Source organism: Dipteris shenzhenensis, chromosome 30 (genome assembly GCF_047967505.1).
Source record: "Dipteris shenzhenensis isolate YYH24624 ecotype China chromosome 30, Dip_SZ_1.0, whole genome shotgun sequence".
Classification (NCBI taxonomy): domain Eukaryota; kingdom Viridiplantae; phylum Streptophyta; class Polypodiopsida; order Gleicheniales; family Dipteridaceae; genus Dipteris; species Dipteris shenzhenensis.
Genome location: NC_141625.1, coordinates 16419569 through 16432488, shown reverse-complemented (window position 1 = coordinate 16432488; position 12920 = coordinate 16419569). Strand labels below are relative to the sequence as shown.

The following is a 12920-nucleotide window of genomic DNA, read 5'->3' as shown; positions in this document are numbered from 1 at the left end:
GCATAAGGCTAGAAATAATCCCTCTTAGAAATCCCCGCTACCCCCTACCTCTCCCTCCCCGCCCAACCTCTCCCCCACCCGTCAGCCCCCTTGCCTCCCTTCTCCTCCCCCGTCATCCCTCTCCCTCGCCAGCCCCGCCGTTGCCCCCCTCCCTGCTGCCCCCTTCTTCTTCGCCCTCCCTCTCCCTCGCCAGCCGCCCCGTCCCCTTCTCCTCCCCCGCCTCCCCCCTCGTCCTCCCTCTCCCCCCCCCGCTGCTCTCCCCCTTCTCCTGCGCCCTCCCTCTCCCCGGCCAGCCCCCCTGCCCCCTTCTCCTCCCCCGTCCCCCTCCCTCCCCCACGCTCTCGGGGAGGGGGGAAAAAAAAGAGAGAGAAAAAAAAAAAACCTCCTCCCTCTCCCTCCCCGCCCCCTTCCTCCCTTTCTCAGCTCCCGACGCCTCCCCCTCAGCCTACCTCCGTCTCCTCTCTTTCTCCTTCTTCCTGCCCCTCTCTTTCCCTTCCCTTCTCTCTCCTACCCTCTCTTTCTCCTTCTTCCTGCGCCCGCGTTCAGGGCGTCCTGGGCAGTAGTTTCACGGACGGAGCTTTTTCAGTGTTGGAATCGGCCTTTTCATATCGATTGGCGAATGGATCCCCATTCAGCCAATCTCCGTCCACCTCCACTGGCTGCGAGAACCGTCTTTTTTTCAGAAGACGAGCTGTAGCAGCTCAAGAAAGATGTAAAATTAGAGGGCTCCACATCACTTTTCACCTGCATCTTTGGGTCACACCCTTCCAGATCACAGGCTAGAGACTGGATGCTGGCGGCGTTACTAGGAGACCTCGTCCCTCACCTCAAGGATATTCGACTTTTGGGACGTGGATTCTTCCAAGTGGTTTTCGACTCCCACGAGTCCACAGCCCTTGTTTTCGAAGCTAATCCCCTGGCTTTGGGTTCGAGGAGGATCTTTCTTTTGCCCTACGCCTTGGGCTTCGATCCGGTCGAGGAGGACAGGCAGGTCACATCATTGTTCATTAGGTTTCCTGGTCTTCCTCAGGTCTACCATCGACTGCTTGCAACTATCGGTCGGAGTGGTCACGGAGATCCCCTCCCTTCCTGGCATGCCTTCTTCCTTGGCAGAGGCAGTCAGTGCAGACGGGGTGCCTCGTGTTAGGGTCATTGTCTCTGACCCTAACATCTCAGATGACCACATTATGCTTTAGCGTCCAGACGGCTCTCTTTCGACAGAGAGTCGAGATTTCAGGTAGACAGGACCAGTGCAGGATTTGCAGGACCCTTGGGCACTTTGCTAGAGATTGCCTAAGGAAGAGAAAAAGACCCAAGAAGTCTTCTGGTGCGGCTCCTTCACGTTCTCCCACGACTGCACCTCCCCAGCACCCTATACCACGCACTCCAGGATCACCAAGAGGAACAAGGCGCCCTGCTTCGCGCACCCCAGGACCACCAGGGGCAGTAGGGCGCCCAATGCCCGCAGCACATCCAGTACCATGATGGAGAGCTATCAGAGCGGCTCCCTTTCATTTGGAGGAGACTTTTGATCCTGTTCAGATAGACGCCTTCCAGACTCCAGAGGTGGATGTTGCTGCAGCCCCAGACACTACAACTCCACATCAGGTTGGGCCTTTAGATCCACCAGTCCCAGTCACTTTGGTCTCTGACCCCTTGGTTTTTGACCATGAGGGGACTACAGGTACTTCTTCCCTGCAGAGTGTTCCTGCCACAATCAGGACAATCGAGAAAGTGCAGGCGCAGATGAGGGCTCCTGATTCCTCTTCACCCCAGCCACAGGCCTCCTCAACCCCCAGCTCCAGTTCTGCTGATAGAGGCCTGGCAGGTCCTTCTCCTCCATCTTTCATGAGTGCAGGTCTTCTTCGCACTCCTCGGTCAGACTTGCTTATCAGGAATTCTTTTTCGGCATTGGCAGATTCGGCGACTTTCATGGATGATGAGGAGTTTGTGCCCTCTACCTTAGGGGTCCCGGTCATTGGGATTCCTTGTGACAGGGCCTCCCTTTCAACAGGTGTGGGGATCCTTTCACCTGTTGAGTTTCCTGCCCTCAGCAGGAGTGTTTCAGCCCAGGGGAAGCTGGTCTCCTCTACTAGGTCGGGTAAGCCTTCCCATCCAGCATCCTCTTGTCGATGAGGATAGTCAGCTGGAACATATAGGGCCTAGGCGGAGCTCCACACCGTCGCTGTAGGTAGCTAATCCGGAACCAGCTTCATCCAGGCGTCACTGGAGGTGCTATTGATATCCTTTTTATCCAGGAACACAAGCTGGATGCCAGTGATTGCTCTAAGTCTGGCAAACTGCTTTCAGGACATACCTTCTGGTCGCCTGCTATGGGCACAAGGGGAGGTACTTGCATTTCGGTCTCTCTTTCTATTCTTCCCTTTGTTGCTGGTCATGGTATTATCTCCCCTTCTAGAGCTCAATGGATCATTATTTTGATTGGACGGCATAAGATTGGTCTTCTCAATCTTTATGCTCCCAACAACAGAGGGGAGCGGATCTCCTTTTGGAAGGAGTTACTCTCTTGGGCCCCCATTGCAGATTCTTGGATCATTGGTGGCGACTTCGACATGGTTGAGTTGCCTTCAGACAAAAAGGGAGGCAGACAGGGTGGAATTCATTCTTTGGAGAGGGCAGCCTGGGATGCCTTTCTCTTTCAGTTCAGTGGCAGAGACACTTGGTTGGATGATGCCTTTCATATTATGCCACAGTCACTCCTGTACTCTTGGTCGAACAGGAGAATACACATGCCCATTCATGCACGGATTGACAGATTTTATGTAGACGATCTGTATGCATTTCTACTGGGGTTTCCACCTCAGATCATTTTCTAGTGGTGTTGCAGATTCTTGAGCCTCATCAGAGAGGACGCTCTGCCAGTGTCAGGATTCCGGATGCTTTTTATGCAGAGGAGAGCCTCACGGAGGATATTTTACAGATTTGGGTTTCTCACATACAGGGTGGAGCTGTCCATCCATCTCAGGTAGCTGCAGCCTTATCCGGAATTAGTGACTATTATCATTCAGTCACTGATTTTGGGAGACGTAAGATTCTCAGATGTGAGATTGGTATACGCCAGCAGTTAGCGTCCCTTCAGAGGGAAGAGAAGAAGAGGCCCACAGATGCTTGGATTCAAGAGCGCCTTGCTGCAGCAAGGGCTCACTTGCAGACATTGTTGGATCAGAGAGCAGAGTATGCCTTTCATGCACGGGAATCCTTTTGGATTCAGATGGGTGGCAGGGTCAACAAACACTTTTTCTCTACTCATGGGCCCAGACATAGTAGAGATAGTGTTTCGCAGCTTGTTGACTCAGACGGGGTGTTATAGTCAGATCCTGATGCTGTCATGCGTGTAGCTTCAGATTTTTTTGCATCCCTTCTTACTGCAGATCCAGGCACACAGGGCGTTGATGATGCCAGAGAGGTTATTTGGCAGTGTATCCTTGTATTGGTGAAGGTGTATTGGTGAAGGATGAGATGTATGTTTCTCTGGATGCCCCTTTCACCAATGCAGAATTCAAGACTGCATTACTTGCCCTTCACAAGGGCAAGTGCCCAGGTTTAGATGGACTTACCCCCTCCTTTTTTATTACTTTTTGGGAGCAGATTGGTGATCACATTACATCAGCCCTGCAGGGCGTGTGGGACTCTGGTGAGATGCCGGACTCACTCATAGATGGTCTCATTCATCTCATCCCAAAGGGGGGTAATAGGAATCTTGTGTCTCAATGGAGACCCATCACTCTTTTGGACACTTTTTACAAGATTCTGGCGAAAGCCATGAGTGTGCGGCTACAGGTTTTTCTTCCAGATTTGATTCATGACACGCAGACAGGGTTTGTGCATGGCAGAAGTATTTTTGATAATATTTTCTTATTTTGGGAGGCCTCAGAATGGGCCATGCAGAGCCACCAGAGATTGGCCATTCTACTCTTGGACTTTGAGAAAGCTTACGACAGAGTAGACTGGGATTTCTTAGAGGGTACTCTATCTCGCTTTGGTTTTTCAGATGCATGGATTAGAGGAGTATCCTCTCTCTACAGATCAGCCCATAGCCAGTTGCTCATTGGGGGGTAAGAGGGGACATGTTTCAGATTTCCAGATCCGTCCGCCAGGGATGTCCTCTTGCCCCGTTTCTTTTTCTGTTTGTGGCGGAAGCTATGAGTATCTACATAAGATCTCAAGCTGATATTTATGGGCTTAGGCTTCCTATCCGCCGGGAAGAAGAGCTTCTGGATAGTGAGTTGGCAGATGACACGGCTGTTTTTTTGGATGACTCCCCCAGGACACTCACTTCCTTCCGGACAGCCTTGGATTTGTTTTGCACGGCTGCAGGTGCACACATTAATTGGCATAAATCCAGTGGTTTTTGGATTTGCGAGGATGACACCCCGGATTGGGGTAATGATATTGGCTTCACTTGGGTACAGAGGGGCTTCTCCGTCAGATATTTGGGCTGCCAGGTTGGGGTGGGCATCTCTCCCTCACAACAGTTTGCTCCGGTGTTGGAAAGCATCAGAAGAAAGCTCCTTTCTGGAGCTCAGCTAAACTTGACGTGGCCTCCAGGGTGGTGGTGGTTAACCAGGTTCTTCTAGCCACAGCATGGTTTGTATGCTCTTGTTGGTGCCACTCTAGGGATTGTATCACTCAGCTTAAGAGGCCTGTACGAAACTTTTTATGGAGTGGTCTAGATGGCACAACTGATGTTACAGCCAGGGTGGCTTGGGAGACCTTGATTCTTCCTACAAGAGAAGGGGGTTTGAATATCATCGACCCAGATCTACAGTGCAGAGCTTTACTCTGCAAGTTCGTTGTGAGAGGGCTTATGCCAGGACAAGAGCCTTGGAAGGATTTTTTTATCAGATGCATACAGTCTCGCACGCCCACTTCAGGAGAGGATTGGACACACAGTACTAGATGGGTTTTCACCATAGCCCACCTCAGGTCTCCCTCTTCCCCTCTTATGGTTGCTATTCTGAAAGCATGGGCCAGCTTCAGGAGTACTCTTCGCAGGATTCCTCCATCCACCCGTGAAGAGATTGAAAGGCAGCCTATTGTGTGGAATGATAGGATTTTGGATGAGCTTGGCAGACCACTTGGAGCTTCTCCTTACATGCAGTGGCCAAGATGGGAGAGGGGCCCTGCATCTACAGTGGGAGCATGGAAAGCCTTCAGGAAGCTTCCTGTAGACCAACAGGCCCAGATGGTTCTTAATCTCAGAGGGAGTGCAGGGAGAGTCCAACAGATTGATGCAGCCTTGCCCTTGGATTGGGTGGACACAGATGACATGCCTATTACTTGCTCCACCTGGATGGGGGCATTTTCCAGATTGGGAGTTCCTTTACAGGTGATTGCTTTTCTTGACCCACATGAGGATGCCTTAGTATTTGATGTTTCTTCGAGGGGCAGGCTGTCCAGATCCACAGACGATATCTTGTTGGAGGTACGGTTTCAGCCAGTCAGGATAGTGGGCTTCATGGAGCATGGCTCTCTTTCACAGTGGTACTTGGATCCTGACCCGCTTCTCCTCGCCCTTGTCTCATGGAGGCTGTGGCTCTATGGAGGTGTCCCAATTAAGTTTTTGCAGTGGGACCCTGGGGAATGGGAATGGATAGATGAAGGGCACCGAGAGAAGGGCATCCCCTTCTTTCGTTACATGGTTAGTAATGCTAGGAAATTCCAGCTCAGCTCTAGGGGTTGGAAGCCTACCAGAGCTCCTCATTGGGAGAACTTTCAGATTTCTCTTGACTTGCAGAAAATTTTTGGCAGAGGCTCTGGAAATCCGACCGGAATAGAAAAATCACTCTCTTCGTTATTCATGGTGGGATAGCAGTGAACCATTGGAGGTCCAAGTTCGGAGCTGACCCTTCTTGCCCTCGCTGCCTTTCTGCTTTGGAGACAATACAACACTGCCTATGGGATTGCAGACAGGCGAGAATCATATGGAAGGGGATTGCAAGACTTTTCAGCACTTTTGTTCGCCTACCTTTCTATATGACCTGGGGATCAGTGGCTTGGCTTACTCTTTCAGGGCCCCAGGTATTTTTTGAGAGACTCGACTCCTCTTGGGCTCTTTACATCCGACGACACCTTGTGGAGTCGTGCTCTCTAGAGGATGTTCCGGCCACTCTTTTCAGGGCTGCTCACTCCTCGGTCGACTGTCCATGGGAGATCCTAGCTAGCATTGCAGCATGGCACATTTGGAGAGCCAGGTGCACTGAGGCTTTGGAGGGTTCTCAGGTTCACCCTTCTCAGATCTTGGCCAGTACTTGGACAGAAACGATACACACTCTGATGGCCATTTGGGCGACCATGCAAGGATCATCTCGAGCAGCCTCCTCCAGGAGGGTTACTTTTCTCAGAGATTGGAGAGACTCTCCCTTCTTTGCTGAGACTTCTATAGGGTTGAGATGGCATTTTCAGCCTCAGCCTTGGTTTTTTTCTACCTCATTCCTCTGAGGTGTTTTTATTACATGCTTGGCATGGTGTATTTCCGCACAGAGCTTGCTCTAGCGAGTTTCTTTCTTACTTAATAGAAGTCTCTTTTTTGGAAAAAAAAAAAAAAACGGGTTGAGAGCAGGGCTGAGCGACAGATGAGCGAGGTTGAGCGGGGCTGAGAGAGAGCACGGCTATGAGTGGGGCTTCAAGAACATGGAAAGGTTCACTGAGTCAATTGTGGGCACCTTCCTCAAATAGACTCTATTAAAGTCCATGTGAGACCCTTCCAGATCTATGGGATTGGTGATCACTATTAACTTATAATGATCCCTTATGCCTAGAGAAAGTAGATATTACAAAACTTGCTATGTAGAGAGTACCTGCTGAGCTAGCTTATGGGATAACCCTAGTATCTTGTTACCGTGTTGTAAGACTTCTTTTATGTAACTCCCTAGTTTTTTGTTGGTTGCTCCAGCAGACGTTTCAAGTTATTTTGACTCTTTGCATAATTCTCTCTAATGTGTGTGTAAGCTCAGCATTTTAGACGTACATGCTGCTCATTTTCTATCTCGCAGATTTTACTTCTCTGGGGATTTTGGGTCTTGCCCACCGACCCCTCTCCACCTCCAGATCCTGTGAAATGGTTCTAATTTTTCAGATTAGATGCCTTTTGAATAATGATATGTCTTCCCCAAGAGAAAGAAAGTTTATTAAGGCTGCTAAAGACCAATGGGTTTATGAGACTGTAGAAAAACCTGATACAATGAGCAAAAGGGTGGAGCTACTAATCGAGCACCCTAACCCATGCTAGAAAACTATGTAGACATAGTCAATGATATCATAGTACATGTCCACCATAATCATTTACAGCCATCTTGGCATCATCATCCTCATGTGGAAATATAGTATGATCCAATACAATATAATAGGCATACAGAACATCAAGATACACCCAACAGTGGACTAAGTAGTGTAGGCAAGAAGCTCGTAATGGTTCTTTGTCTACAATTTGGATGAGTAACCTGTCATGTGCTCCTGGCCGCTACCTGACGTCTGACAAGTGACACTGTAACCCTGGTCAGCTGCACTACAGGTTTGAAAATAGAGGAGATGTCAGTGCGTGTGATCTGTGCGTTTGCCGCATCTCAGTGTCAGGGTTTCTGCCTCTCTTGCTAACTGTGGTTGGGATAGCAATGTGCTTTGTTTTCTGATCATACTCTGGGATACGGAGTCGGTGCGATGATACACGTAACTGTCCAAGGGCAATCCTGAGTGAATGTGGTAGGTGGATCTGGGTGTACCATGGTGGGATGATGAAACCCTCCAGTGAAATGTGCAAGTAGTGGTCCTGATGGAATTGAGCTTCACAGGGAGCTATGCATGTGCAATCCAAATCCCGAATGTGTAGCTGTAGAAGATCCTCCCGGAAGATTGAGTTGAATTTGTTGCTCGACAAATGGAGCGTCAACGTTGTATTGGAAGGGTGGCAACCTGCCTATATGAAAACCCAATCTCTTAAAGCACCCGCATGTACGCACGTACCAACATCTCTGATCACCCTGAGCTGCTAATGACATAGAAGATGCTAGTGCCAACCAAGGTAGCCTGCGTTGCCCTGTGGTGCATGAGCCATATACGGTATAGGTAAGTGATAGTCTAGAATGCCGCATCTAACTGCAGTGGGGATGCCCCGAACTCAGCTTGACTGATCTGATGAGCTTGTTGCGTATCATCTGTGAGAGTAGGAGAACCTGTAGTCTCTCCACTCAAGTCCACTCTGTGTCAAACATAGTTGTCATGCTTTTCACCTAAAATCCCAAAAATGTGATTTTTGCCGCCTTGCTCCATTTTTCATCGCCTCCCGCCCGTTACACTCCTTCTGTCCATCCTTGCTGCTCTTTCCACCTTCTTTGAGCTCTCTCCATCCCTTCACTCTTCGCTCTCAGACTCTCCATCCTGATTCCCTCGGACCTCCATCCTTCTCTCTCCATCCTCTTCATCCTTCTCTCCATCTTCTCCATCCTACAAGCTACAGCTTGGCAGCCTGCTCTCCATCCCTCTATCCTCCTTCTCTCCATCCTCTGTTACCTTTCCATCCTCCTCCTCTCCATCCTCTGTTACCTCTCCATCCTCCTTCACTTCTACCTCTGATCCTCTAGGCTCCTTCCACCTCTCCATCCTCTTTTACCTCTGAGCTCTCCATCCTCCTACCTCTCCATCCTTTCTCACCTCTCCATCCTCCTTCTCACCTTTCCATCATCCTCAATGCCGAGAGATCCTTATTGGGTCCATGTCTCCCTCCTGGATAGTTATAAAGGAGGTGGTGGCTCCAAGAGGGCAACTGTTGCGGCATAAGCAAAACGGGGTCCATCACACGGGCGAAAGACCATCTAGCAGGTGTTCCTCGCCGCAAGGATATAGGACCTTGTGAGTTTGTGCCTGCTCCAGTGAAAGGTGGCCTAACAGAATGGAAGCGTGTGCGCATGGCAACCTTTGCTGCAGAAAGTGCAGGGCAAGGGCTGCAAGATGAAGAAGAGGCTGCTGGCACTGAGCCATTGGATGATGCCAGCACATTGGGTTCTGCAAAGAGAAGTAGAGGGGCATCAACTACATCGAGCGCGGGTCCTAGTGCTACAAGATTACCCTTGCCACATGGATCAATCAGTGTGGATGCTAGTGCAGGAAAAAGAGGATCACTGCAAAGGTCTAGCATTCAAGCATGCTTGCAAAAGCAAGCAGTTAAGGAGGCCACTAGTGAGCTCACAAAGCTCTTCACACAGTGTGCAATACCCTTTCATGTGGCGAAGACTACACGATGGAGGAAGGCCATGAGAGCCGTGAGCCGCATTGGGTATGAATGGGAAGGTCCTACATATGAGGCCTTGCGGACAAGAGAACTAAGAAGAGAGAGGGAATGTGTGGAAGACCAAATGAAGCCCTTGAAAGAGACTTGGAAAAAATATGGATCCATACTCTTATGTGATGAATGGTTAGATATACGCAAGAGGAGTGTGTACAATATTTTAGTATCTTCTTGCAAGGGGACCATGTTCTTGAGAGCCATAGATGCTTCCACTGTAGGTACAGTGATTACGGGGTTGTATATTTGGAAGCATATACAGGCAGCCATTATGGAGATAGGTGCTGAGAGTGTGGTGCAGGTGGTGATAGATATTGGTAGCAATTGTGTGTCAATGGGTGCCATGTTAGAAGATGAGTTCCCTAAGATTGTGTGGACGCCCTGTGTCTCACATTGCCTTGATCTTTTGATCGAGGACCTAGGGAAGATAGCTTGGATTGATGCCATCTTCTCCACAGCTCGCAGTATCGTGAAGTTTGTCACCAAGAGACCCAAAGTCCTCAGCATCTACTGGGCTTACAGTGACCTTGAGGTACTGAAACCTCCAGCCACAAGGTTTGCTTACATGTTCATAGTGGCGATTAGGCTTGTGCAAGTGCGCCAGGGCTTGTTGCACACGGTTGTGTCTCGGGAGTGGGGAGATTGGGATGATAGAGGCCAAGCAAAGTCTATCAAATTTGTCCGCATGAACATGGATGAGTCTTGGTGGAATCAAGCGGAGGCATTAATCAAATCGATTAATCCTATCTACACGGTGCTTCGCATCACGGACATGGAGGGAAGCACATTAGGGCTCTTGTACGAGTTTATGGACAAGATTGGAGAGGCCCTCAACAAAAACACTTCCCTATCGCCTGATAAAAGTAAGACTTTTTACTTTTGTAATATGTATAATTATTGCAGTTACTAAATTGCAATTTGCTATCAAAGCATATGGCTGGAGCTTGGAATTTTCAGATATGTATTATGTATATACTACGAATTTTGCATGCATAATGCATTCTAATTTTTTGTGGCATGATTTAGGGTTGAGTCCATCCGTGCTATATGGAATAAGCGGTGGAATTGGTTCCACCGCCCAATCCATGCGGTGACATATGTATTGCATCCCCTCTGGCACAGTCAAGAGCAATATGAGAATGACGAGTTGGAGGAGGGGATGCAACAATATCTACAAAATTGGACGGGTGGTGACTTGGAGATGCAACGAAGAATGGAGGATGAACTTCTATTGTTCCACAATCATAGCCTCTCCTTTGGTCGATCTACGACTAGGCTCCGAGAGACACAGTTGCAGCCTGTCTCCTGGTGGGATAAATATGGCAACTGGGCTCCTACTTTGGTAGCAGACAAGTTACAACGTCACTAGTTAGAACTTAGTTAAGCAATTTGAAGTTTTATCTACTACAAATATGTTTAAAGTTATTAAGTTCCCGATACTTATCTCTGCTTAAATGGCTTATGGCAGAAACGCCTTGCTATACATGTTCTCTCATAGGACTATAGTTCCGGTCCTTGTGAGAGGAACTAGAGCACTTGGGCCCTCTTTCACACAAACAAGAGGAACAGATTGAGCACGGCTCAATTGGAGCGGTTGGTGTTTTGTCATTGCAACCTCCATCTCCTTGAGTTCGTTTGCCGGCTGCCCCGAACCTCGCCAAGTGAATGTAGACAAGGTAGACGTGGAGAAGATAAAGGCCATACCAGATATCCCACAGGAGGAGCTGGACATATACTCCATGTTGTATGAGGAGCTGTCAGCACTAGCACCCCACACGATCGCAGGTTCAACCATCTGGAGATGGTGCTAGTACTTCAGCTGCACCCGATGGTCCTGATCTTGATGTTGACGATTCTTCTTCAGACAGTGACATAGATGCCTCAGGCTCATTTGAGGAGGTAGAGGATGACCATGACGAGGAGTCCATGGATGATGCAGATGATCAGTAGATGTACCTTGGTCCTTGACTACAACTGTTCAGACTACAGTGCTAGCCTACTCCTAGTCATGACACTTCAGATGCATCATGCATGCAGCATGATGCATCCTAGACTATGCTATTTCTTTTTTTATGATAGTAGATATAGTACTGAGTATATTTTGGACCTTGGTGTCAGGTGGCAGCTGATTTTTTTAATATCATCCATGGGTGCTTTTATTTAAAGTCTTGCATGACTCATGAGTCATGATCATGGAATTTGTGGATTATGAATCATGATCATCTATGGACATTGGATGCTTTCAAGTTTCAAGTTTCAACTTGTGTGCTAAGTTTGAAGTACTTCAAACTTCTAAATTTCAGGCCGATCACGCCCGGTCGTACTCATAACCGCATCAGGTCTCCAAGGTGAACAACCTCTGGTCGATATAACAATGTAGGTAAGGGAAGTCAGCAAAACGGATCCGTAACTTCGGGGAAAGGATTGGCTCTGAGGGTTGGGTCTAGGGGTCTGCGAACTGACCCTAGAGGCTGTCGGGGGTCTTCTCGAGCTGCACCAGCAGCAGCGAGGGCGGACCTCCATGTGCCGACCGGGCGACGGGCGTAGAACGTCGTCCCTTGTGGGGTGGCCCTCCCTAGCCGGTGAAAATCCGTCTCAGAACTAGTACAGACAAGGGGAATCTGACTATTTAATTAAAACAAAGCATTGTGATGGTCCTTGTGGATGTTGATGCAATGTGATTTGTGCCCAGTGCTCTGAATGTCAAAGTGAAGAAATTCAACCAAGCATGGATAAACGGTGGGAGTAACTATGACTATCTTGAGGTAGCCAAACCTCATCATCTAATTAGTATGAATGGATTAACGAGATTCCCACTGTCCCTATCTACTATCTAGCGAAACTATAGCCAAGGAAACAGGCTTGGAAGAATGCGCGTGCGAAACCCCTACTCCCCTCATTCGACCTTGTGTGCGTGCGCCCCCCATCCCCCCTTGTGCGCGCGTGCGCAGCCCGTCCCCCTCATCCCTTCTTGTGCATGTGCGCAACCCCCACCCCCCCTCATCCCACCTTGTGGGCGTGCGCATCCCCCCCTTGTGCACATGCGCAACTGCCACCCCCCCTCATCCCACCTTGTGCGCGTACGCACCACCCCCCCCCATCTCCCCCTTGTGCGTGTGCGCAAACCCCCCCTCATCCCACCTTGTGTGCATGCACCCCCAATCCCCCCTTCTACACGTGCGCACCCCCCTTCATCCCCCCCTTGTGTTTGTGCGCAACCCCCCCCCCCCCCCCCCATCCCACCTTGTGCGTGTGCGCAACCCCCCCCCAATCCCCCCCTTGTGCGGATGCACAACCCCCACCCCCTCCTCATGTCCGCCGTACGGGCAGCCTCCCTCCTCCGTGCCTCGGCATGGGGCCGCATGATAAACCTTCCGCCCCCGTCACAAGGGGTGCAAGGCATCGAAGAATCGCAACGGTTTGATCTCCCTCGCTCATGGAGGATGTAACACAAGTAAAAACGACTCTCAGCAACAGATATCTTGGCTCTTGCAATGATGAACGCAGCGAAATGCGATAGGTAGTGTGAATTGCAGAATCCCGCGAATCATCGAGTCTTTGAATGCAACTTGCACGCGCGGCTTGTCGAAGGGCATGCCTGTTTGAGCGTCCTCACCAC

The 12920-nt window shown here is 49.7% G+C and overlaps 2 protein-coding genes and 1 non-coding gene across 6 annotated transcripts in view; all 3 read left to right on the top strand.

Annotated features, from left to right (window-relative positions):
- Positions 1-12920, top strand: part of LOC147881770 (nudix hydrolase 26, chloroplastic-like) — a 97424-nt gene that overhangs the window by 59253 nt on the left and 25251 nt on the right. The window lies entirely within an intron of this gene.
- LOC147881776 (uncharacterized) lies at positions 9135-10670 on the top strand. Its single transcript, XM_087401196.1, has 2 exons — positions 9135-10153; positions 10328-10670. Exons 1-2 carry the CDS (start codon positions 9270-9272, stop codon positions 10668-10670), a joined length of 1227 nt encoding a protein of 408 aa, XP_087257322.1. The 5' UTR covers positions 9135-9269.
- On the top strand, positions 12764-12913 carry LOC147881775 (5.8S ribosomal RNA). The gene has a single exon (XR_015543985.1). It is a non-coding gene; the product is annotated as a 5.8S ribosomal RNA (ribosomal RNA).